The sequence below is a fragment of the Hyperolius riggenbachi genome, chromosome 11 (genome assembly GCF_040937935.1).
Source record: "Hyperolius riggenbachi isolate aHypRig1 chromosome 11, aHypRig1.pri, whole genome shotgun sequence".
Classification (NCBI taxonomy): Eukaryota; Metazoa; Chordata; class Amphibia; order Anura; family Hyperoliidae; genus Hyperolius; species Hyperolius riggenbachi.
In genome coordinates this window covers 87,128,660-87,156,373 of record NC_090656.1, presented here as the reverse complement: position 1 = coordinate 87,156,373, position 27,714 = coordinate 87,128,660, and the positions used below count along the sequence as shown (strand labels likewise).

Genomic DNA, 27,714 nt, shown 5'->3' with positions numbered 1-27,714 from the left:
CTGTATAGGCTCGAAAGCCTACTACCAATTAAGCATATTAGGTGATGTACATCGTAATGAGAAGGGGTGTGGTCTCATGACATCAACACCCTATATCAGGTGTGCATAATTATTAGGCAACTTCCTTTCCTTTGGCAAAATGGGTCAAAAGAAGGACTTGACAAGCTCAGAAAAGTCAAAAATAGTGAGATATCTTGCAGAGGGATGCAGCACTCTTAAAATTGCAAAGCTTCTGAAGCGTGATTATTGAACAATCAAGCGTTTCATTAAAAATAGTCAACAGGGTCGCAAGAAGCGTGTGGAAAAACCAAGACGCAAAATAACTGCCCTTGAACTGAGAAAAGTCAAGTGTGCAGCTGCCAAGATGCCACTTGCCACCAGTTTGGCCATATTTCAGAGCTGCAACATCACTGGAGTGCCCAAAAGCACAAGGTGTGCAATACTCAGAGACATGGCCAAGGTAAGAATGGCTGAAAGACGACCACCACTGAACAAGACACACAAGCTGAAATGTCAAGACTGGGCCAAGAAATATCTCAAGACTGATTTTTCTAAGGTTTTATGGACTGATGAAATGAGAGTGAGTCTTGATGGGCCAGATGGATGGGCCCGTGGCTGGATTGGTAAAGGGCAGAGAGCTCCAGTCCGACTCAGATGCCAGCAAGGTGGAGGTGGAGTACTGGTTTGGGCTGGTATCATCAAAGATGAGCTTGTGGGGCCTTTTCGGGTTGAGGATGGAGTCAAGCTCAACCCCCAGTCCTACTGCCAGTTTCTCGAAGACACCTTCTTCAAGCAATGGTACAGGAAGAAGTCTGCATCCTTCAAGAAAAACATGATTTTCATGCAGTACAATGCTCCATCACCTGCGTCCAAGTACTCCACAGTGTGGCTGGCAAGAAAGGGTATAAAAGAAGAAAAACTAATGACATGGCCTCCTTGTTCACCAGATCTGAACCCCATTGAGAACCTGTGGTCCATCATAAAATGTGAGATTTACAAGGAGGGAAAACAGTACACCTCTCTGAACAGTGTCTGGGAGGCTGTGGTTGCTGCTGCACGCAATGTTGATGGTGAACAGATCAAAACACTGACAGAATCCATGGATGGCAGGCTTTTGAGTGTCCTTGCAAAGAAAAGTGGCTATATTGGTCACTGATTTGTTTTTGTTTTGTTTTTGAATGTCAGAAATGTATATTTGTGAATGTTGAGATGTTATATTGGTTTCACTGGTAAAAATAAATAATTGAAATGGGTATATATTTGTTTTTTTGTTAAGTTGACTAATAATTATGCACAGTAATAGTCACCTGCACACACAGATATCCCCCTAAAATAGCTAAAACTCAAAACAAACTAAAAACTACTTCCAAAAATATTCAGCTTTGATATTAATGAGTTTTTTGGGTTCCTTGAGAACATGGTTGTTGTTCAATAATAAAATTATTCCTCAAAAATACAACTTGCCTAATAATTCTGCACTCCCTGTATTGTTACTGTAAAGCTGTTACTGAACAGCTTCTGTAACAAAAACGCCTGCAAAACCGCTCTGAACTGCCGTTTTTCATAGCGATTTGCGGTTTTCCTATACTTAACATTGAGGCAGAAACGCATCCACAATCCAAAAAATGCCTCACCCCGGGAGTATGCGTTTCTGCAAAACGCCTCCCGCTCTGGTGTGACCCACCCCATTGAGATACATTGACCAAGCGTATCCGCAGCCGCAAGCGGGTGCAGAAATGCTCAACAAGCCGCTCGGTGTGAACCAGCCCTTAGTGAAGAATTTTCTTTTTCTCAGCCAGAGGACAGGTCAATAGTACATAAGACTGCTCTGAAAAAAACATTTAGAATGCTGAGTAGTGTGTAAACTGCACATATTAGAGAATGATGCAATGTTATAAAACACACTACAGTATATAACTGAAAATAAAAATATGAGAATATTTTCTTTGCTACTAATCTTCTAGTAATTATCCGTACTACACAACCAATTCATTATATCATTTTTTTTCCGCTTCAGTGTCTCTTTAAATCCACTTTTTAATTGTTTACTGTTTCATTGTTTCTGCTCAATGACACATGCATTGAAGTATTCCAGAGCTAAAATCTATGAGCTATTGAGCCCTTATATCTCTTTCCTGCTCTCAGAAGCCATTTTCTGCCAGGAAAGTGTTTTATCCTCCGACCCAGACAGAATCTGTCACTTACATACCGGATATTTAACTCTTTCAGGCAGAGAAATAAAAAGGAACACAGCATAGTTATTAGTGCACTTGGCACTGTACATACACATGTCTATTTCATCATGTCACATGTCACCTCGGGTAACCTTTAACTGATTTGGGAACACACATGGTTGAATGTACACATTGTTTATGGCTGTTTAGATTTAACCACACCTGCCCCACAGGCTCTTACTGTGCTCACTCGCATGTCTAATTATGTCGGAGTTCTGAGCACCAATCAGAAGTCAGTTTAGTTGGGCCCTGACCCGCTTAAATTAAAAAAAAAAAAAACGCCCGATAATGCTGATAGTAGAATATCTGTGATTTTACAGATATTCTATTATCACTTTAACTTACCTAATTCTCACACTAATCTTTCCCCCATTTACTCCTAACACTAACCTCCCCCCACCTACTCTTAACAGTAACTTACACCAAAAGTGGGGTTCAGCTACATAATAGCCAAACCATGGGTGTCTCTATCTCTCTCTGCTGATATGTTTGCATGAATAGCTGAGCATGCACCTTCACGCCCAACACCCAAATGAATCTCCTGGCTCTCGCCTATAGTAGCCAAGAGCTCGTTTCCGCAACACCATCACTAACATCGCTACTATTGTAGCCAGAGTTTGGCTACACAAAAGCCGAACTCCAGCTTCACCGTCGCAATCCCTAGATGCAGTTCACTCCAATGTTACCTTTTTGGTACTGATATAGGTGCTAATTACATTGTGGGCTATGGTGGTGTCTAAATCACCTGGTGAACCATGTGTCCTTTATGGGCTAGAGCACCATAGTAACAAGGAGGTTCAAGAAGGGAGGAGACTTCCTACAGTGGGAAGTACAAAAGCGTTCAACAAAATCACACAAGACAGATCACCATTTTCACAAGTAGGGTTTGGACATTGAGACAACTTGTAAAAAATATTATTCTCCAGTCTGCCTATATATGAATGGATCAGGTGACTGATCTCATGCCTATATGTAGCAATATCCATTTATCTCCTCAGCTTGGACATTAAAAGTCAGGACTAATGGAGCTGAAACCACAATGTGCCTGCAAGAAGTAATCCCACTGTAGTGTCTTTGAATGGGTTAACATCTCTCTCTCATGTCTTCATGTCACCTCTACTGCAGGAGGCTCATAAAATGGTTCGGGAGGCTAACATGAAGCAGGCCGCATCTGAGAAGCAGCTGAGCGAGGCCCATGGGAAGGTAATTTAACATGCATTGGAGAGCGATGATCTTCAGACTTATGAAGTCTTAGTACATATCTACTATTGTGTTTGTGACTTGTGCTTCATTTGTGTTATCAGATTGACATGCTGCAGGCTGAAGTCACAGCTTTGAAGACACTGGTCATCACTTCCACCCCATCTTCCCCAAACCGTGAGCTACACCCCCAGTTACAGAGCCCTTCTAGGAACGCCCTGCGCAAAGGCCACGCCCGTCACAAGAGCACAGGCTGCGCTGCTGTGGCACAAGCTGCTCCTCCTGTCCAGCCAGTCAGCAATGAGGCCAAAGAGGTGAGGAGCAAATGCCATTTTCTTTTACACATATTCTGTGATGCAGAAAGTTTATAAGAGATTAGTTAATAAGACTAATTTATACTTACCTGGGGCTTCCTCCAGCCCCGTGAGGTGCATGTAGTCCCTTGTTGTCCTTTTTTCATCCGCTCCGTTCTGCCGCTTTCTCACCCGGTAATCTGGCCAGTCATGGCTAGTTATGCTCCTCAGTGCATGCCGAACACTCCAGTGCACAATGCTCCCAGGCCATGGAAGTACGACGGGGGCATGCGCGCAGCTGAGCCGTGCATGCGCAGAAGAGCGTAGCCGGCCCGATTACCCGGTGAGATAGTGGCAGAACGGAGGGGCTGAGGAGGACGGCGAGGGGGCCCATGCACCTTATGGTGCTGGAGATAGCCCCAGATAAGTATAAATACAGTCTATTAACTAATCTCAGGTTTCCTTTAACTATTATTTCCACTGTAAAGTTGAATGATTAAAGCCTTTATCCAGTCGCAGAAATGAGACTATACAAATTACGATGCAGCAACATATTCAAACGATCAATCGTTTCAATCAATTTCCAACTGAATCAATTAAAATGAACAATCCGGCATGCTGGAATATCTCGGTGTGCATGTGTTCCCCTCCCCAGCCAGATTTCCAATCAATTTCAGCTTAGTTTGTTCTACAGGCCAGTTGAAAGCAATAAAATACTCCTATAAAGAAGTGTATAAGAAATAATGATGGGGTGTCATGTTTTATTGCTTTGTTATTTTACACAGTATGTGATTGTAGCACATTTTCTACATTGAACCAGAGAACATTGAACCAGGCTCACAATCGTCTCGTCCACAATGAGGCTCACAGCCTCTGTCTCCACAACAGTCTTGGGGAGCCAATTAAACCACATGCATGTTATTGGGATGTGGGACGCTGGAGCACCTGCACTATAAAAAGACTTCATGCAGATACAGGCCCATATGCAATTCACTTTTTCTCCTGAGTTTTCTCCTAGGAGATCATTTTTCATCTTCTCTTTACAATACCTTTTCAACATTTTACAACTGAAAAAGTAGGTGAAAAAGTACTATCAAAATTATTTTGAGGATTTTCTTGCTTGCTGGTGGTGTGACAGCAATTATTTTTACAAAGTGTGATAATATAACCTAGGAGAAAATGCTAAGTGCATATGGGCCACAGTGTCTCTGGTGACATTTAAACCCAGGACTCTAGGGCCCATATGCAATTAACTTTTTCTCCTGAGTTTTCTCCTAAGAGATATTTTCAAACTTGTCAATAAAATGCATTTTAAATCACCAGCAAGCAGTAAACTACTTAAAGAGACACTGAAGCGAAAAAGAATATATGATATAATGAATTGGTTGTGTACTATGAATAATTACTAGAAGATTAGCAGCAAAGAAAATATTCTCATATTTTTATTTTCAGGTATATAGTGTTTTTTCTAGCATTGCATCATTCTATAATATGTGCAGATTACACAACACTCAGCATTCAAAATGATTCTTTCAGAGCAGTCTGTGAACTAATGACCTCTCCTCTGCCAGAGGAAAAGGAATTTGTTTAGTAACTGTTGAGATAATAAATGTCAGATAACAGCCCTCTCCAGGACTTTGAAAGTCGCAGAGATTAATGGCTTTTTTCCATAGAGATAACAACTGGAGTTTCTTAACTCTTCCTGTACTGGAAACAATTAGACTGATTTATCTGATCTTAATGTTTTATTTCTTAGCTGTACTACACATACAAATCATAACATCATAATTTTTTTTTCGCTTCAGTGTCTCTTTAAAGGGATACTGTAGGGGGTGTCTGGGGAAAATGAGTTGAACTTGCCCGGGGCTTCTAATGGTCCCCCGCAGACATCCTGTGTCCGCGCAGCCACTCACCGATACTCCGGCTCCACCTCCGGTTCACTTCTGGAATTTCAGACTTTAAAGTCTGAAAACCACTGCGCCTGCGTTGCCATGTCCTCGCTCCCGCTGATGTCACCAGGAGTGTAATAGGCAGGCCCAGTATGGTCTGTGCCTGCGCAGTACGCTCCTGGTGACATCAGCAGGAGCGAGGACACGGCAACGCAGGCACAGTGGTTTTCAGACTTTAAAGTCTGAAATTCCAGAGGTGAACCAGAGGTGGGGCCGGTGCATTGGTGAGTGGCTGCGCGGGCACAGGATGTCTGCGGGGGACCATTAGAAGCCCCTGGTAAGTTCAACTCATTTTCCCCCGACCCCCCTACAGTATCCCTTTAAAGGACGCCTGAGTTGAAAATAAACTAATAAAATAAACAATTGTATCTATCCTCCTTCTCCTAAAAATGACTTTTTAAGATATTCCACAGTTTTATTTTATATTTAAATCTCCTTTTTAAGCTTTTACTGTTTTATTGTCTTTGCTCAATGACACATTCATAGAAGTATGCCAGAGCTAAAATCTATGAACTATTGACCCTCTTTATCTCTTTCCTGCTCTCAGAAGCCATTTTCTGTTAGGAAAGTGTTTTATAGTTGGACATTCTTATCAGTGAGGGTGACACTGTAGTCTGACCCAGTCTTGACTCAGGAACTGCCACTTACATACCTGATGTTTAACTCTTTCAGGCAGAGAAAGGAAAAAAGGAACACAGCATAGTTATTTGTGTGCTAGACACTATACATACACATGTCTATCTCATCATGTCACATGTCACCTCGGGTATCCTTTAACGGGAACCTAAATTGAGAAGGATATTGATTTTTCCTTTAAAAATAATACCAGTTGCCTGACTCTCCTGCTGATCCTGTGTCTCTAATACTTTTAGCCGCAGCCCATGAACAAGCATGCAGAGCAGGTGCTCTGACTGAAGTCAGACTGGATTAGCTGAATGCTTGTTTCAGGTGTGTGATTCAGCCACTACTGCAGCCAAAGAGATCAGCAAGACCTGACAAGCAAATAATATTGTTTAAAAGGAAACATCCATGTCCCTCTCAGTTTAGGTTCCCTTTAAAATAGTTTTGATATTACTGTTCCAGCAGTGGCATAGCTTAGAAGATGTGGGCCCCAGTACAAGTTTTACATTGTCCCTCCCCCCCAACCCCCAAGCTCTCTATACATAACAATTGACACGGCGCACCAAAACCAATTTAGGTCAACCACAGTGTCAGAGGTGCAAGAAGGGGATGGGGAACAGTGTATTAATGATCACTACTATTCAAAACATCTATAGAAGTGATTATTATCAGCACAGGACCAATAAAGAGCTAATACTGTGGTTAAGGGAGGGCCTCCAGTGGGCTCCTCTGGCCCAAGGACCCTGACGCGGTCGCAACCTCTGCATCCCCTATTGCTACGCCAATGTTTTCCAGCTACATTTTGGTACGTTTTCAATTGCAGAGTGATGAACCGTTATTCTAAATAGAAGATGAAAAATGATCTCCAAGAAGAAAACTTGAGAAAAAGTGAATTGCATATGGCCCTAGAGCTGCAAAGTACAGTATAGTCATATTTTACAGCAGGGAAAGGGAATTTTTCTTCCTTTCTTTTTCTTTTTTTTGAAATTACGTTTTTTCAATCTGATGTCTTTTTGTCCATCAGGGAAATACAGTATGAAACATTATAAATGAAAATGTGATTTTTGTTTTGAGTTCCACCTCCTGGTTTTACTTGCTTGCTTTATTGCTGTAGGAAATGCACATGACATGGAGACTGATAATTAACCACTTCACCACTGAGGGGTTTTACCCCTTAACCACCAGAGCAATGTTCACCTTTCAGCCTTTCAGCGCTCCTTCCATTCATTCGTCTATAACTTTATCATTACTTATCCCAATTAAATGAACTATATCTTGTTTTTTCCGCCACCAATTAGGCTTTCTTTAGGTGGGACATTATGCCAAGAATTATTTTATTCTAAATATGTTTTAATGGGAAAATAGGAAAAATGTGGGAAAAATTCATTATTTTTCAGTTTTCAGCCATTATAGTTTTTAAATAATGCATGCTACTGTAATTAAAACCCATGAAATGTATTTGCCCTTTTGTCCCGGTTATAAAACCGTTTAAATTATGTCCCTATCACAATCTTTGGCGCCATCATTTTATTTGGAAATAAAGGTGCATTTTTTTTCAGTTTTGCTTCCATCCCTAATTACAAGCCCATAGTTTATAAAGTAACAGTGTTATACCCTCTTGACATAAATATTTAAAAAGTTCAGTCCCTAAGGCAGGGGTCTCAAACTCAATTTACCTGGGGGCCGCAGGAGGCAAAGTTAGGATGAGGCTGGGCCGCATAAGGGATTGCACAAAAAAAGTCAATCAGCAGCTCCCGCTTGAACCCCTCCCCCCCCCCCCCCCTGCATTGATTTTTATTTCAAAATCAAATTCACACTGAAGCAAACTATTTTGCCTATTTTACTTTATAGTTTGCTTCAGTTCTCCCATTACAAGTAATCCGCCTCGTCCCCACCGCAAAACGAGGGCTGCAGAGCCCCCAAATCGCCCGGGGGGCAGGGGGGGGGGTGGCAATCCGTCGGCAATTCCTGGAAGGGGCAGAGCTTTCAGTTCAGCTCTGCCCCTCCTGACGTCAATTGCAGCGCATCGCCGCCTCTCCAAGCCCCTCTCTGTGAAGTAAGAGTGAGAGGGGCGGGGAGAGGCGGCGATGCGCCACGATTGACGTCAGGAGGGGCAGAGCTGAAGCTGAAAGCTCTGCCCCTTCCAGGAAATGCCGTCGGATTGCCCCCCGGGTGATTTGGGGGCTCTGCAGCCCTCGTTTAGCGGCGGGGATTCGGACGGATTACTTGGGAGCACTGAAGCGAACTATAAGGAAGCTTTTGCCGGCACGGGCCACAAAATATTGTATTGAGGGCCACAAATGGCCTGCGGGCCGCGAGTTTGAGACCCCTGCCCTAAGGTAACTATTTATGTATTTTTTTTAATTGTAAATTTTTAATTTTTTTTTTATTGCAAAAAAAACTAGATCTAGGACGCGCTCAGCCGGGCAGCGCAGGCGTACTACTCCGGGTCAGTGCGACCCGGAAGTAGTAAGAGCTCCAGAGATGTTCGCCGGGCGAACAGTTCGCCACATCTCTACTCATTACCTCCCACACTCCCCATTTTTTTTTTTTTTGTAATAAAAAAAAAAAAAAAGTACAATAAAAAAAAATACATAAATAGTTACCTTAGGGACTGAACTTTTTAAATATTTATGTCAAGAGGGTATAACACTGTTACTTTATAAACTATGGGCTTGTAATTAGGGATGGACGCAAAACTGAAAAAAATGCACCTTTATTGCCATCTAGGACGCGCTCCGCCGGGCAGCGCACGCTTACTACTCCGGGTCAGTGCGACCCGGAAATAGTAAGAGTCCTAGGGATTTGGAGATGTTCGTGATTGGTGGACCAGCGTGATTGGCATAGGCGTGAGCTGGGCGATCATAGTTGGATTATTACCATCACCTGCACGGTGGGAAATACTTTAATGGATATGATATGAGTGCTCCATACGCAAACCAATGTGTTGTTAATGGTTTTATAGGGGTGGGTGATGCAAGACGTCATGTTGGGATTTTTGTATGCTAACATTAACGTTATATTTTGTATAAGCACATGAAGAGGTCATGGTTTTTTTGTTAGTGAGGTACTGTGGATAGTGTTACCTGAACCTCTCCTCTTTATTGAGTGGTGTTAATTCAGAAGCGTTGGCCACCCGAGAAGGTTTGTTGTGCACATTGAATTGCATATGGCCCTAGAGCTGCAAAGCGTAGTCATATTTTACAGCAGGGAAAGGGAATTTTTCTTTCTTTATTTTTTTTTTTTAAAATACGTTTCTCAATCTGATGTCTTTTTGTCCATCAGGAAAATACAGAATGAAACATTATAAATGAAAATGTGATTTTTGTTTTGAGTTCCACCTCCTGGTTTTACTTGCTTTATTGCTGTAGGAAATGCGCATGACATGGAGACTGATAATTAAGCATACATGAAGTAAAGAAGGGCGCAGAAGATTGCCGCTAGTAGAATATTGCTAAAATTAGCCATAGTCTACTGCTGGATTCCGATAGTAAATTATTTACCAATATTTTCCTATGGCTAAACCTAACCCTACACACACCAAACACAGAACCCTCCCTCTACAGATGCATGCACCATAACTGTGCATTGGCCAGTAACGCACAGCATGCTATGCATTCAGGGCCAGTTCTAGACCTTTTGCTGCCTGAGGCAAACTTGTGAGGATGTGCCCCCCCCATGCTCCCCCCGATTTGGAGTGATCACACAGCACCCGAAAATTTTCATCCACATTATAGGTAGGTAGGTAGCCAGGCATAGGTGCCCCCAGTATAGCTGCCCCAGTATAGGTAGTATAGATGCTGCAGTATGGGTAGTATAGTTGCCCCCAGTATAGGTAGTATAGTTTCTATTACAGTTGCCCCAGTATAGTTATCTAGTATAGTTGCTCCAGTATAGATTGTATAGTTGGCCCCAGTATAGAGTATTTAGTATAAATGCCCCCAGTATAGTTAGTATAGTTGCCCCCTAGCACCCAGGAAAGGGGTTAGCGAGCACAGCGGTGGGGAGGGGGGGGGGGTCGGTCCCCCCCCCTCTTCCCACACACCTGTTTCCCTCCCGTCTGCTCTCCTCCTCCAGCTATTAGCACAGCGTGAAAGTAATTGCGGCGGCAGCGGGTGGGAGTACCCACCTCTTTCTTGAGTTCCAGACGTCAGTGCGCAAGTCTCCTCTTTCTTCAATACTGCCCACTGTGGGTGGCATTGAAGAAAGAAGAGACTTGTGGGACGTCACGCACCCTTCGCTCTGACGCCTGGAATGCAAGGAAGAGAGGTGAGTAGATTACTCCCCACCTGCTGCCGCCACAATTACTTTCATGCTGCGCTAAGAGCTGGAGGGGGAGCGGGGGGGGGGGGGGGGGGGGGTGGGGGGGACACAGATGAGGGGGGGGGCCGACCCCGCTGACCCCTGTGCTCACTGACCCCTTTCCTTTTTCTTCTTCCCCCTCTGCTCTGTTCATGGCGGCCCCCCGGCAAGGCACACTTTCTGGTCGTGCCTGGCGCCGCCCCCAGACTTCTGCCGCCTGAGGAAGATGCTTCACTTGGCGTCATCAGTGGGATGGGCCTGTATGCATTATTCCAATGAAAAACATCACACTGGACTGCAAATGCACCAGTGTGAAAGTGGCATTGGAATATAATTGCATGCGATGGGGGAGGGTGGTACACTTTTGCAACCCAGTAGCAGAGTTAAAGAAAAATCAAAAAATCAAGCCATGCTTGTTTAATTACTTAAAGAGGAACAAGATTAAAAAACCTACAGGGTGGAACACTCCAATGTGTATGCTATTTATTTATTTTGTTCCTCTTTAAATGTAAATACTGTACAGGCAAAATGTAAAAAAAAAAGCTATGCTGTATCGCTAAATCAAGACATTGCTGAAGCTTTATTCATCTGCCATCTTTAACATCTTCCTGCAGAAGTAGTAGGAAAAATTAACATGAGTGCCCTTTCTGTATAGGACAGCTGAAGTCAGCTAGGGCTGGTTCACAGTACAAGAGCTTTTTTCCAAAGCGCTTGTGTGAAACCCCTCGCTGTGTCAGCCATCCCTTAGGGCTGGGGCCCGCTACAAATCGCTCCTTTAGTTGTCACCTAGTGGCCAGCAGAATTACACACTGACATCATCTGTGGTTGGCTGTGGGGAGGTATGGGCAGTTATGAGTAGTGTTGTCCGGATCATGAACGATTTGATCCGAATCTCTTTTGTGAGTCGAATCATCCGGATCATCAAAATGAACGATTCGGTTCACAAAGGGGGTGGAGCCAGGAGTGGCACGCCCCCCCTCCCCCCCCTCTCAGCGGGCAGGGGGGTCCTGGAAGCAGAGCAGAGATGGATCGCTCAGTTGGAGGGGAGCCAGCCTTGCAGGGACAGGTAAATGAGAGAGGGGACATGGGTGCCACTGCCAGATATGTGTAGAGCACACATACTGGCTTGTAATATGCTGCTCATTTTAGGCTGTCTGTTCCGTAGTTGTGCACAGTGAACAAATGGGAACGTTTTGGATCAGAAGCACAGCTCAGTAACTTTGCAGACCGCGTGCTGGGCTAGAATGACAGGGCAGGCACTGTGATTGCAGTGCAATATGATCCTTATGATGAGTGTTGGAGGTGAGAAAAGGACACATTGGGGATTGCTTTCTTTCACTGTGAGACGTTTGCATTCAAAGTATACAGATCAACATATAGGTGAAATATATTTAAAGCATATGATTGCAACATGTGGGTAATATATGCAAAAACATTTCTGCTCTCTGCTCACCCCTTGTCCACCTCCTCCCTTCCCTGTCCACTCCCTGCCCTTCTCTGTCCACCATCTCCCCTTCTTTGTCTGTCCAACCCCCTCCTCTTCTCTGTCCACTGCAGGGAAAGTCCTGTCCTGCTAGTCATTTCACCACCGAATGCTTCCCTAGTAAAATGATTCGAGATTCGGATCAAAGATCTGGATCTTTTCAATGATCCGAATCGAATCATCCGAATCATTGAAAAGATCCGGACTTCCCATCTCTAGTTATGAGTCACTGCTAGGGATCATGGGAAGTGTAGTTCTGACTCCAAATGACAGCTGGCATAGGGCCCAATTTCACTGCTACTATGATATTGCAAAGTGGTTAAAATTATGTCATTAGAAACATCAAAACTTGTTAAAGCCCTCGTTTACCCTCCTAAAAAATTGATGTTTAACCAGGGCTTTGACATACCTACAATCTTTATTGTGGTTATTTAGTATACAGGATTTTCTCAAAAAATTTGCATATTGTGATAAGGTTCATTACTTTCTGTAATGTACTGATAAACATTAGACGTTCATATATTTTAGATTCATTACACACAACTGAAGTAGTTCAAGCCTTTTATTGTTTTAATATTGAAGATTTTGGCATACAGCTCATGAAAACCCCAAATTCCTATCTCTAAAAATTTGCATATTTCACCCGACCAATAAAAGAAAAGTGTTTTTAAAACAAAAAAAGTCAACCTTCAAATAATTATGTTCAGTTATGCACTCAATACTTGGTCGGGAATCCTTTTGCAGAAATTACTGCTTCAATGCGGCGTGGCATGGAGGCAATCAGCCTGTGGCACTGCTCAGGTATTATGGAGGCCCAGGATGCTTCGATAGCGGCCTTAAGCTCATCCAGAGTGTTGGGTCTTGCGTCTCTCAACTTTCTCTTCACAATATCCCACAGATTCTCTATGGCGTTCAGGTCAGGAGAGTTGGCAGGCCAATTGAGCACAGTAATACCATGGTCAGTAAACCATTTACCAGTGGTTTTGGCACTGTGAGCAGGTGCCAGGTTGTGCTGAAAAATGAAATCTTCATCTCCATAAAGCTTTTCAGTAGATGGAGGCAAAATATATGAAAGTCTAATGTTTATCAGTACATAACAGAAATAATGAACTTTATCACAATATGCTATTTTTTTGAGAAGATCCTGTAGGTTCATAAATGTGTGTGTGAGGTTGTGCTGGGTTGGGGTTCCCCTTTATGTTATAAGCTGTTCTGGATAGCCTTAGTAACCCAGGTCCCAGCAGCTAGGGAGTGTCTGAGTTGGTAAGCCAGAGCCAACTGATAACTTGCTAGGTATGTCCATGTAATAGCATGCCTTCGAAATACTAAAATACCTTACTGCTTACTCCTAAACTCTATATAGCCTAACCAAATGTACAGTAGTGATTGTGTTTAACAGCAGAAACTCTGAAATCTTCTGAATGCTTTCTAACTCTCTCTGTTTCTCTTCATTCTGCCTTCCAGTCTTCCATCACACTTTCCTGTTCTGGTATTACTGAATCTACACATCATTTATCTTTCTGTTCTCATTAGCTTGTTTCCTATGCTTGTCTTCCTGTGTCTCTCCTTTATCTTTCACCTGAAGGGATTTCCTATTTTAAAATACAACAACAACAACAACAACAAATAACATTTGTAAAGCGCTTTTCTCCCGTGGGACTCAAAGCGCATAAGCATGGCTCCGACCATCGTGGTACAGAGGAAGAATTTTATAAATCTGGAAATGCCAGGCTAAACAGGTGGCTTTTCAGTCTGGATTTGAATAGCTCCAGGGATGGTGCTGTCTTTACTGGGTGTGGTAGGGAGTTCCAAAGAGTAGGGGCAGCATGACAGAACGCTCTGTCTCCAGATTTTTTGAGGTGCACTCTGGGAGTGACCAAGTTTATAGAACTTGCTGATCTGAGGTTGTGAGAGGTGTGGTGCAGCTTCAGCAAGTCCTTCATGTATCCAGGGCCCAGATTGTGCAGGGATTTGAATGTCAGCAGTCCAATCTTGAAGAGTATTCTCCATTCTACTGGTAGCCAGTGCAGTGAGCGAAGGATCGGTGTAATGTGACAGTGGCGAGGCTGGTTTGTTAGCAATCTGGCAGCAGCATTCTGCACTAATTGCAGGCGACGCTGGTCCTTTTTGGGGAGGCCAGCATAAAGGGCATTGCAGAAGTCCAGCCGTGATGTGATGAAGGCGTGAACTAGGGTTGGAAGATCCTCTGGGGGAATCAGATGTTTAACCTTTGCAATGTTCTTCAGATGAAAGAAGGAAGATTTAACTACAGATGAAATTTGGTTTCTGAAACTCAATTCCCCATCGATTAGTACGCCAAGGCTGCGCACAAGGTTGGAGCTGTTTATGTCTGAATTCCCAATCCTGATTGGTGTTGCTTTAGGATAGAGCTGTTTTGATGGCGAGCACTGGCTTTGGACAAACAGGACCTCAGTTTTGTCAGCATTCAGTTTCGACCAGTTATCATTCATCCATGCCTGAAGCTCAGCTAAGCAAGAGTTTATTTTTGGGGTAGGGTCTGTTCCACCAGGTTTGAAGGACAGGTATAGCTGTGTGTCATCGGCGTAGCAGTGGTACGTCAGGCCATGTCGTTGGATAAGTGTACCGAGTGGCAACATGTAGATTGCAAACAGCAGAGGGGATAGGATTGATCCTTGTGGCACTCCGAATTGTAGAGGTGCAGGTTTGGACATTATAGGTCCTAGGGATACTCTCTGTGTTCTGTCAGTCAGGAATGATCTGAACCACTGGAGGACTGATCCACTGATGCCACAGTACTCCTGCAGTCTGTTAAGCAGGATTTCATGGTCAACTGTATCAAAAGCAGCTGAGAGATCCAACAGGATTAGGATGGAGCATTCCCCTCTGTCCCTTGTCATGAGCAGATCGTTGCAGACTTGGATGAGGGCTGTTTCACAGCTGTGGTGTTTCTTAAAGCCAGATTGTAGAGGGTCCAGGATGTTGTTTACTGACAGCCTGGTTTCAAGTTGCAGATAGACAGCCTTTTCAATAACTTTACCTAAGAAGGGGAGGTTGGAGACAGGTCTGTAGCTGCTCATAGCATCTGGATCCATGGAAGTTTTTTTAAGAAGGGGCTTGATGATTCCTTCTTTTAGAGAGGTAGGAAACCTCCCTGCTTGCAGAGAGCAATTTACTATTTTGTGAAATGCTGGACCAAGCAGGTCAGGGCATTTCAGCATATGTTTAGTTGGTCCAGGGTCCAGGTCGCAGGTTGTCTGGCGGAGACGACAGAGGATGTCTGAGATCTCTTCCTCACTAATACTTTTAAAATCAGTCCAGGGTGTTAGGTTGTTTTTGCAGCGATTTCCATTAGTTGCATGAGTCTTGGGTGCTGTGGACTGAATGAGAGACCGAATAGAAGATACTTTATCAGCAAAGTAGCAATAGACAAGGTTATAGGCATTGGAGGGTGTTTGGACATGTGGCCATTGCACACTGAAATGTGTGAAGCATACACGTGATGCCTTTTACGATTATCCCTGCAGTATTTAGCATGCGGTCACAGTATCTGTAGGAGCAGGAAAAATAATGTAAAATTCCACACCTCCATTTCTGTAAAAAAAAAAAAACTGTGGATATTTCCAGATATGATCTTATGTGCATATAATCAAAATTGGTGAAGAAGTCCTCTCCAGATTGTTGAGATCCTGTGGCATGTTTGCTGGGGTATGGTCAGATTAACCTTGCTATTCATTTCTGCTTTTGATATACACTATCTCACAAAAGTGAGTACACCTCCCATATTTTTGTAGATATTTTAATATATCTTTTAATGGGACAGCACTGAATATATGACACTTTAATACAATGTAAAGTAATCAGTGTACAGCTTGTATAACAGTATACGTTTCATCAAAACAACTCAACACACAGACATTAAAACACACCTAGACTAGACAGAAAAACGTGACTTTTACTTACCCAAGGCTTCTTCTAGTCCCCATAGTGTGTCAGGTCCCTCATCTTCCTCTCTTTTCTCCTGCTGGGCAGCCCAAAATATTTGCAACTGAAGCTCCAGTTGCGCCTTCTGTGCATGCGCGGTCCTGTTCGTTCATGTTCCACAATGCTCTCCTATCACCAGGAAAGTTCTGTGCATGCGCAGTTCTCAAAAGAATGAACTGTGCATGTACAGAAGGCGTGTGTAAAGGTCGTGTGACCGTGACATCCCAAATGACACTACTAACTGCCCTAGGATGCAGGCGAAGTAGAAAGTTAAGGTTCCCTGAGAGAATACAGCAGAGTACGGGAGTCAGGCCATGAGCACTCACACCGTATATGTAACGATGATAATACAGGGGGATAGTTAGATTTCACGCCAGGTCATACACAGATAATCAATAACAGGATTGCTGGAATATGGCAAACTGATAGTCTAAGTTCAGGCCAGGTCATACACAGATAATCAATAACAGGATTGCTGGGATAAGGCAAACGGATAGTCTAAGTTCAGGCCAGGTCATACACAGATAATCAATAACAAGGTTGCTGGGATAGGCATACGGGTAGTCTAGAGATCAAGCTGGGTTATACACAGGTAATTAATAACAGGTTTGTAGGATAAGGCAAACGGATTGTCTAGTTCAAGCCAGGTCATATACAGTTACAGTAACAGTATAGTAAAATATGTTTGCTAAAGGCAACAGCCTAGTAGCGCGAAATACACACTATAGCAGGCGTGCAGCTGTGTATCGGAAGTGTTTAAATACACACCGGCCACGTCACTTCCGGTACGCCTGCCGCCTGGTCGCATAGGGAGGATGCGTGCTCTGACCCGTCCGTCTCGTGCGACCCTTGGAACGCACGTGCCTGCTCAGTGCCGCCGGGGGAGACGTCGTGGGACGCAAGCCGGAAGCGCCCAGATCATCGCAGGCGAGCGGACCAGGTAATATCATTACAGCGTGACTGATTTACTTCAGAACTCAAATCTCTGCTGTGGTGAAATCATCCTATTTTCACCTGAAGAACATTGCAAAAATCAAGCACCTCATCCCCCCAGAAGATCTGCCAACCTTAGTCCACGCCTTCATCACATCCCGACTGGACTACTGCAATGCTCTCTACACTGGTCTTCCAAAAAAGGCCTTGTACCGTCTACAGCTGATACAGAATACTGCTGCCAGACTGCTAACCAACCAACCCCGTCACTGCCACATAACGCCAGTCCTGCACTTCCTTCACTGGCTACCTATAGAATGGAGGGTCCTATTCAAGATCGGCCTACTGACATTTAAATCCCTAAATAATCTAGGCCCTGGATACATGAAAGATATGTTGCAGCTACGTAGCAATCCCCGCATTCTCAGATCAACAGGTTCTAATAATCTAGTCATACCCAGAGTCCACTTGGAAACGTTTGGTCCCAGAGCCTTCTGTCATGCTGCCCCTACGTTCTGGAACTCCTTACCTCAACAGATCAGGACAGCTCCATCCCTGGACGTGTTTAAATCCAGACTGAAAACCCACCTGTTCAGTTTGGCATTTGCAGAAATATAACTTTTGTTGTGTGAATACTTCATCCTACTAATTACTGAATCTGAGAGAGCCTAAGCGCTTTGAGTCCTATGGGAGAAAAGCGCTATAGAAATGTTATTGTATTGTATTGTATTGTATTGTACCCAGTAGCAGGTGCTCAGCTATATAGTAGCCACAAACGGTGGGGACACAGGGAGGCTTATATAGTGTAGTAAGTACTGGAGTAAGATGGATAGTGTAAGTAAGTAAAATAATACTCACAAACCAGGGTTACCCTCTAGACAACCACTGTAAATGCAGGTGGGGAGATTAGACCTGTCCCCGCTCAGGATTAAGAAGTCGATCTCTGTAGATCGGAAGAAGGGTGTATAGCACCCCTCCACCAGGGGTAGACACAGGTATCGTAAGCAGGGAACAGAGGCTCCAACAGAAAAAAATACACTAAAATTGTAAAAATTGCTAAGGAGGCAGTGGTGGACTTACCCCCCTGAAGCAGACATGAAACTGTCAATTTTCAAAAATTGATATACTCCAAAAAAGTGTTGCAACGCGTTTCACAGGTATAGTCCTGCTTCATTAGGCAATAAAAAACAGTGTATCTAACTGCAAACCAGAGACAAATGGATACAACTGGCTAATGACCTCATAAACAGTGTAACAAATTGATAGTGTGAAATAGTAATTATGTCACAGCTTGGTATTGGTACATACAGTATATATGACAGAGCTAAAAAGACTGATGGGGATTAGATCAGGATAGGTATAAGCGGTGCAGGGTTTTAAGAACATGCTTAAGGTGGCCACACACGATGCAGTAAAATGATCCGATTTTACAGCAATTCGATAAAAACGATCGTATCTCTCAAAAATCTAAAGCTTTTTTTTCATTCGACTGAAAAATCCAATCAGATTTCCCGTTTTTTTCAATTTAAATCGATCCGGAATGCCAGATATTTCTGTTCAATTTCTACTAAAGATTGTATGGTGTGTGTTGGATTGTACGTTTATTAATATACACACCCTAGCAATTTTCTCAGAGTTTCCAATCATTTTTATCATAATTGAGGAAAAATTTAACATAGGTGTGTGGTACATTGGTCATATATTTGAAATATTACAATTAGTCAGAAAATTTGATTGCAATTCTTAAATTGTCCACCTTAGCTAAGCATTCTTTTATGATGTTTGTGTTAGGCATAGGTAAGGGATGGGTTACATTTACCATTTAGGATTAGAAGGTTCAAATTAGGAAGCGCTGTACGTAAGGGTGAGGTTACAGTTAGGTATCAGGAAGGGGTATACACTGGGCATGAGGTTATGGTTAGGCATCAGGAAGGACTTTACACTGGGAGGATTAGGGTTAGTTATTACAAAGGCAATATCCATTGGGAGAAGAAGATAGAGGGCCATATGCAATTCACTTTATAACCTGAGTTTACTCCTAGGTGATATTTTCACAACTTGTAAATAAATGTTTTTTAAACCACCGACATGCAAACAATTACTCAAGACAATTTTGACAGTATTTTTTCACCTACTTTTTGGTACTTTTTCCATTGCAATGTGCTAAAAAGTAATTTTAAATCGAAAATGAAAAATGATCTCCTAGGAGAAAATTCAGGAGAAAAAGTGAATGGCATATGGCCCAGAGTGAGGGAAGGGGAAGGAAACTGGTTAGGGATAACCAAATGATGGAGGAGAAGTGTTGAAAAGCCCAATGAAACCACTGTCCCAAAACTAATAGTAGAATATTGGTAACTACACTTACCCAATATTCTAACTACCAGACTAAGCCAATAGTCAAGTAAAGAGGCACCTCAACAAAATGAGTAGGCCAGAAACCCACTAGGAGTGATTTTCTGAGCGCTTTGCGATTTGAAAAGCTCTTGCTAATGTAATGCTATGGGTGTGATCCCACTTGAGCGATGTGAATTTTATAAAAATCCCCCATAGCATTGCAATAGCATGAGCTTTTTAAAGGGACTCTGAGCAGTCCCCTAAAATCAAAGATTTCACTTACCTTGGGCTCTTCCTGGTCCCGGCCTGGCTGGTAAAATCGCACATGCGCAGGACTGTCACGCCGGCCACCATGATGACGCATAGCGGCCGGCGTGATGACGAGCGACTTTCAAGACCAGGATGAGCCAGGCCGGGACCAGGAAGAGCCGGCCCGGGTGTCACTGGTAACGGGAGCCGCCGGAGAGATACGGGCAGAAGCCAGGATGACGCCGGGGGATCTCGCGGCCTATGGTGGGCCGGAGGAGGTCCAAGGTAAGTGAAATTTTTCATTTTAGGGGACTGCTCGTAGTCCCTTTAAAAATCACTAGGGATTGGAAAGCAGTAGCACTTCTAGTGGGTTACTGGCCTCAAGTCTCCTGTTATGCTGTTCTGAGAAAAACTGACCTTTACAGTGTTCCAGCTACATTGAGCTCAAGTCCTACCAGTTTGACATTAGTTGCTTTCAAATATTTGTTTCTAGCACATCTAGCTACTGTGTCCAATTACAAATTATCCCTTCTGTTTACTCACACTGATGGGTGTTAAGTTATCTTTCTTATGTTCAGTTCTGTCTTTCATCATCCATGCATCTTCTTAGTATCTTTTATATGCGATCAGTTCCTGTATTTTTCATGCTGTCACTCACTGTCGCCATATTCTCTTTCTCTGTATGTTTCTCTTGTCTTGTCTCTCTTGGTGTGTCATTGTGTTTCTTACCCCCTCTCCTATCTTCTTTCTTCTCTTCCTCTTGTCTCTCAGTTCTCTGCAGTTCCATCTCTTCTTTCATTGCTTCTCTGTATTGTACCGGGGAAGGTTGTCCATTTAACCTACGAGCCAGGATGGCCTGTCTCTGATGAATCTTCCTCTTCCTCTCGCCAGGTATTGTCCATGTGGATCGCTATAATCACAAGATTGCACTCAGATCATGCTTGTTAAAACTGACCGCCAAGTAAACTAATGTGTGAATTACGAATTGTATTGTCCTTACACATAGAACTGAGGCCTCCTGCAAGCAGGGCTCGGCTGAGGCAGAGGCGAGAGAGGCTCCAGCCTCAGGGCGCAGCGTAGGAGGGGCGCACAACTCACTCAGCTATCATTCCCTTATTGTGTGTGAAGCGGAGAGAACTTAGAAAAGGGGATACATGTCAGTGACTGCAAGCCAGATAACTAGAGATTAAGGTGTTGAGGGCCCTGGGGTGCCTCTTAATCTAATAGCAATCAGTGTGTGACGGCTGGGGTGGGAGGGATGGAGGGACGCACTTTGGTGTCTCAGCCTTGGGTGCTGGAGGACCTTGTCCCGGCTTTGCCAGTAAGCCCTTTTTCCCCTAAAAAAGGGCTTACAGGCTTACAGGCACCTATAATAATTAACTGGGAATATTCATCATGGCTGTTCAATGATTTTAATGTTAAGAAAATCACACCCTTAGACGTAAAATAATTCAAATAGGGGAATAGGTCCTCCAATTCATATTGGCTGATGTTTGAAAAATGTTGAATAGACCTGATCCTGACATGGCTTGTTCTCAGCGATTTGGCTTTTAAATCTTCAGCTCAATTTCTGGATCATGTATGAACGACAATAGAGCAGTTTTTCCTTCTTGCATGTTCACTTTCAACACTGACTTGTTGGCTATCAATAACTGATACAGTCTTCCATAGAATGGACTGCTTTAGAGCTTTATATGAATTGAATGAGAAATGGGTAAGCTTGAACGAGAAAACAGGAAACAAAACCAAGTTGCTCAGGAAATTTGTTTCTCATCCAGGGAGAGCTATAGTGCAGCAGGCCAGGCAAACCAACTGCTTAAAGTGTTATGAAACTCTGCATTTCCTCTTTGCTCTAAAAGATTGTTTACAGCATAAAATCTACTACCACAAAAATTTTTTAAGCAGAACAGCAATCAAATTGTTAAACACAGCACTATGTTCTTCAGTGCAAAGCTCCTTGCTTCAGTGGGCAGCTTCTGGCCACATCTGAAGAGGTGATCACATTATCTTTTGTTTACATTCCTTTATCAGATACATTTAGTAAACATTCGCAAAGTGCTGAAACGGGAGCTCTCTCTGCTTCTAGTATGTTTGCAGCTGAGAAGTGATCACTAGATAGATTTTAATATATAAATCTATGCAGTAAAATGCAATGGCAGCTTTTAGAGCAGATAAACTGCACTTTGAGAATTTGTAGACAGGCAATATTTCTTGTGCACAAAAGCAAATATGATAACTGTATGGATAATAATAAGAAGGAAAATACATTTTTATTGAATGTTACGTCATGAGTTTTATTCCACTTTAAAAAGGAACTGAAAGTTAAAAAAAGTATTTCATTTACCTGGGGCTTCTCCCAGCCCCCTGCAGCCTTCCTGTCCCGCGCCGGTTCTCCACAATCCTGCGTTCTCCCGCCGCATCTACTTTCGGCTTGGTTGAGGCGGCAACTGTGCCTGCACGCCCCCTCCCACGCGTAGCTTTCCTCGTGTTCCCGCCCACTATAGCACCCTGCGCTATTAGCACAGGATGCTATTGCAGGCTGGAATGCAAAAAAAGTTTTGCGCGGCTCGGGTCACGTAGGCGCAGTTGCCGTGGACTTCCAAGTCGACGATATAACTGAACCAAAAGTAGCTGGTGGCGGGAGGACTGAGGATTGGGGAGGACCGGCGCAGGACAGGACGGCTGCAAGGGGCTGGCAGAAGCCCAAGATAAGTGAAACACTTTTTTTTTAAGCTTTCAGTTCCGCTTTAAGGAAGGGATTTATTAGGCTGCGAGTTGACTGACAGGTCTTGATTGAAGGTGTGCTGGAATCAGGAAAAATTAACAAGTGTAACTATGACAAGGTCTAAATTGTGATAGCTAGATAACTGAGTCAATGCATCTTGAAAACAGCATGCTGTGTGGAGTTTTCCCATTATATAGTGGTTAGTACCTACCTAAAGTGGTCCAAAGAACTGCAGGTGCCCAAGGCTCTTGAATGTGTGTGGAAAGCAAGCCTGTCTAGTCTAATCCCACAGAACAGCTACTATAGATCCGATTGCTGAAAAAAAGCTGGCCATAAGAAAGGTGTCAGAACACACAGAGCAAAGTCACAGAACCAACAAGTGCTACTCAGGATTTTTTACTCAATGTGTTCAAAACAAATTTGTATAGTAGCTAAAGTGTGTTGCTATTAACCTCCTTGGCGGTAACCCCGAACGTAGTTCGGGGTAAGCCGCGCAGGAGGTTTTCTCAGGCCCTGCTGGGCCGATTTCCGTAATTTTCTTTTGCTGGACGCAGCTAGCACTTTGCTAGCTGCGCCAGCACACCGATTGCCGCCGCCCCGCGCTCGATCGCCGCTATCCCCGCGCTCGATCGCCGCTATCCCCGCGCTCGATCGCCGCTATCCGCGCTGCCGTAGAGCCCCCCCCCTAGACCCCTGCGCTGCCTGGCCTATCAGCGCCAGGCAGCGCCAAGGGGTGGATCGGGACTCCCTTAGACGTCACGACGTCCATGGCGTCGGTGGCGTCATCCCGCCCCATTGCCATGGCGACGGGGGAAGCCCAGGAAATCCCGTTCCTTGAACGGGATTTCCTGATCGCCTATCGCCGGAGGCTATCATGTAGCGAGCCCTAGGCTCGCTACATGATTTAAAAAAAAAAAAAAAAACACAAAAAAATGGCAGCGCTGCCCCCTGGCGGGCGGTTTTTAATATACCGCCAGGGAGGTTAAGCTACATTGTGGCAATATATACCTATAGACACACCCCTATTAAAGGACCACTGTCGCGAAAATCTTAAAATTTAAAATACATGTAAACACATACAGCTAGGAAGCATATTTCTTGCAGAGTTAAATGAGCCATAAATTACTTTTCTCCTATGCTGCTGTCACTTACAGTAGGTAGTAGAAATCTGACATTAACGACAGGTTTTGGGCTAGTCCATCTCTCTATAGGGGATTCTCAGCATGGCCTTTAGCTTTTATAAAGACACTCCTTGAAAAGATTTAAACAAAGATGTTGGCTAGCCTCAGTGCTCGCTAAACACTTTTTTTTTTTTGGCTGTTGGACGGAGTAACTGCCATTCACTAAGTGCTTATGAAAATAAAGAAACCCCTGAGAATTCCCTATGAGGAGATGGGCTAGTCCAAAACCTACTACATGCTGTAAGTGGCAGCAACATAGGACAACATAGGACAAAAGTAATTTGAGGCTCAATTTATTCTAGAAGAAACTTACTTATCTGTATAAAATGTTTACATATATTTTAAATTGTAAGATTTTCGCAACAGTGGACCTTTAAAGCTTTACCTCAATGATACATGTAACGTAGTGATCATGTTTGTATGTTACATATACTGTAGATAGTACAGCCTGATAGGAAATGCCACTAATATACACAGTGCTGCATCCACAGGTGGATTCTATTCTATACTCTGAGTATATCAAGTGGAAGGAGAACCCAACACTTGAAAAGTCCAGCCCCTTCTTATCACGTATCTACCAAGAGGACATCGCACCCTGCTTGGACTTTGCAAAACGGGAAGTGAGTACAGTGTTAAATCAAATCTGAAGCAAAAATAAACTTATGAGAAAATGAATTGTATGTGTAGTACATCAAAGAAACAGAACATTAGTAGCAAAAAAAAGTGTCATGTTGTTTTCCAGTACAGGAAGAGTTAAAACACTTGAATCATTATCTAAGCAAAAGAGCTTCTCTGAGGTACGTGACCAACTTGGTCCAAGCCTTAGGGGGTGGCCGGGCAGTCAGCGGAGGTGTCCTTGCCAGGCCGATTTCATGCTGAAAGGGAAATCAATCTGTGGTGTATGGGCAGGCAACAGACCTCTCTCTGATCAGATTTGATCAAAGAAAGGTCTGTCTCATGGTCGATCTGCCCATACATTGCCTGATGTTTTACACTGGCTATGTTTCTTTTATCAGCAAATTGTTTTACTGCCTTCAGATAGCTGAGCAACAGGTCTTAGCATAGATTACAGCACACAGAAAAGTGAGAGGTATTATTTAGCACCCTGCTTTGACTACTAAGGAGCATACTACTCAGAAAGGTAAAATCATTTGCCCGCTTAGACACACACACACAGACAAAGGTCAATTACAACAGCACTGAAATATCTGTTTATTGAATCCAACAATTCTATTCCTCCTGCAGCTCCTGTTCACCCCCTGTTGCTTCTTATGGGCTGTTCCTGAATTCCTAGGATGCATATTTACGATAGTAAAGGATTGATCAATGGGGAATTTTAAATAAATTAGTATTCCTAATGAAAAAGCAAATATGGTATATTGAAATGTGATTTTAATGAGGACTTAAAATGTTAAGAAACTCATGATAGTGGTCCTTTAAAAAAGGGAATGTAGCCAAGAAAAGAGGATATAATTCTTGCCAATTGTAAACACCTGGATGTGATAGAAAAAATTGAACATGTTTGACTCTTCATATGAAAGGACTTACCTTTGAGATGATAATCAACTAAAAAATGGGCAAGCTAAAAAAACATCAAAGGCAACATTGACACCACAGATTTTGCCCCACTAACAACACTTCATCAGGTCAGCAGGAAGTCATTTGCTACCTCTTATATTCTCTTCTACACTATCCAAGGCTAATACAAAATGTGTGAATGCATTTGAGTTGCCAGTAGATTTGTGAGATCTCATTCACTCTTCTGCATAGTCAGTTGATATGTATGTATGTGCTGCCCTTGCAGTTGGCAGACCAGGTTTTGGCTGCAGTAGAAGACAACACTCTATCCGTGGAACCGGTCGTTCAGCCAGCCCTTCCTGTGGTGAAAGCTTCAGCCGTAGAACGTGGAGGGCCCAGGTAACAGCATGTTTGTCAACTAAAATATTGCAAACAAAATCCAGGATACTGAGTTTCTGGGGTCCTCACACGCCAGTTACACGGCCCATCTGACTGCTACTGTCTTTTTTTTCTTCTTTCCAGTGGGTGTCGGGAGTTGTTAACGTAAGTGAAACGTACACAAGCATTAACCTACTGAGCTAAGCTGTATTAATCAGAGAATGGCTTCCGGCTCTTTCTCTAATCCAGAAACTTCTCGACTAACCCATGGCTTCTTTGCTTGGAATGGGTGTTTGTAATTTTACACTAAGGGTTCTGCTGAGGACCACATTTTATGGAGAAATGCTACACCAACACTTTGGGCTGGCACACAAAGTTGCTCATGGGCAGAAGAACCTATGTTGATGACTGCCTGTAGTTTTTGTTTACACCACAAGATGGCTCTGTGATAAAGAGTAACGTGCAGGGATGATATTAGTGTCACTGGTATGGGCCTCATTTGTAAAAAAAACTGAAGAAAGACAAGGGGAGGGGATGTCAAGACGATGTCAGGGTGACCAACCAGGTCCGAGCTATTATATTTCAGAGTTGGAAATTGTTTGCAGGTAGATTATTAATTTTTTTTGTTAGTGATCTCTTATGTTTTAACTTTTAGTCAATAAGTTAATTTAGTATCCTTTATCTGCATTTTGTATAGTGTAAAGTACTTTATCTATAGTACTTGAATTGTTTCTAGCTGCCATGTGTGCCCTGTGCTAGGGCAAGTAAAAACAAACATCTAATTGGTTGGTTAGTTGTTAGAAGCAATATACTTTTTATGGTCCATTCTGCATTATGTGCAATATACTTTTTATGGTCCATTCTGCATTATGTGCAATATACTTTTTATGATCCAGATTGTGTATACATAAGCTCCCTACTGGCTTGATTATTTGCACCATTCTTCCCATAGAAGTGCTTGCAGCACCCGACCTGAACCAACTTATTAAATACTAATAAATACTACACCAAACAAGCAGTTGGTTGTGGCTATTTAATTGCTTAAAGGGAACTCGCGGTGAGAAGGATATGGAGGCTGCCATAGTTATTTCCTTTTAATCAATACCATTTGCCTGGCAGTCCTTCTCTTCTTTCTATTACATTTAGCCATAGACCCCGAACAAGCATGCAGCAGATCAGGTACTCTGACTCATCTTATTTCGTTTTTACTGGATTAGCCATATGCTTGTTTCAGGGTTTAAGACACTACTTATGCCAGAGAATCAACAGGGCAGGCAGGGTACTGTTTACAAGGAAATAAATATGGCAGCCTCCATATACCTCTCACCTCGGGTTCCTTTAACAAATGATTGAACAAACCTAACAAATACAACCACACTAAAATTTGACCAAGTAAATTGAAATCCTTCTGCCTGCCTAAATTGCTTCTGCAGAGACACAGGGCATAAATATAACACTTTCTTCCTTAAAGCACCCCTGAATAAATTGAATTAAACCCATGGTGATCCTAAGAAGCCTGATCGTGCTCATTGTTACCGGTCCTCTTCTCTCCCCAGTTTCCCAGAAGTTTTCCCGAGCAGTAACAGATGATTCTGAACTGAGCATGTGCAAGTTATGAACTGCATATTCCCAGTGGAAGGTAGCACTTGTGGACGAGTGCCTCCTTTTTTGATAATCACTCGGAGTTCAGAACTCGCATATACACAGTTTGGAATCGCACATCACCACTGAGGGTAACCTACCCGGTCACCTACCCTGACCAATCAAAATGGGACTCCAGCCCAACAGAAATCTTCCATCTAGAGTTCTGCAAGTATCTTCTCCAAGTCCATCGCAGCACTTCGAACTCAGCTTGCCGGGCAGAGCTAGGCAGATTCCCACTATGGCTGACTATCCAGCAGAGGGCGCTCTCATATTGGGCGCATATACAGAGCAGCAACCCCAGCACTTACCACCATAAAGCCTCACTGAGCCAGGGTGGGGAGGCCATACCACGCCCTCTGAAACAAAACGTCAAGAGCCAGCCCAGCCAAGACCACCAACACAGGCTGACAAAAGCCCAAATAAAAGGAATGATAGAAAGCTGCAAGGACCAATACATAGAGGAATGGAGAAGTGACATAAAGAACTCCCAGAAACTCACTATCTACCAATCACTACAGAGGGAGTACACAATGGCCCCATATCTGGAGAGGCTACACCACCACAAAGATAGACAGGCCTTGAGCCTGTACCGTCTGAGCGCCCACAACCTGGAGATAGAGACAGGACGACACAGACAGACATGGAAGCCCCGGGAGGAGAGACTGTGCAGGCAATGTGACCAGGGGGTCCTGGAGGATGAGGCCCAC

The 27,714-nt window shown here is 43.4% G+C and overlaps 1 protein-coding gene across 6 annotated transcripts in view; it reads left to right on the top strand.

Moving 5' to 3' along the window:
- Positions 1-27,714, top strand: part of RAB3IL1 (RAB3A interacting protein like 1) — a 77,152-nt gene that overhangs the window by 28,786 nt on the left and 20,652 nt on the right. For 2 of the 6 annotated variants that reach the window (XM_068261319.1, XM_068261318.1), the window contains 6 exons: positions 3,360-3,437; positions 3,539-3,748; positions 20,333-20,452; positions 23,959-24,087; positions 25,272-25,384; positions 25,508-25,528. In XM_068261319.1, coding sequence (XP_068117420.1) covers positions 3,360-3,437; positions 3,539-3,748; positions 20,333-20,452; positions 23,959-24,087; positions 25,272-25,384; positions 25,508-25,528 — 671 coding nt within the window. The remainder of the gene's footprint in view (positions 1-3,359; positions 3,438-3,538; positions 3,749-20,332; positions 20,453-23,958; positions 24,088-25,271; positions 25,385-25,507; positions 25,529-27,714) is intronic. The other 4 variants (XM_068261321.1, XM_068261320.1, XR_011024898.1 and 1 more) reach the window with 4 other exon arrangements.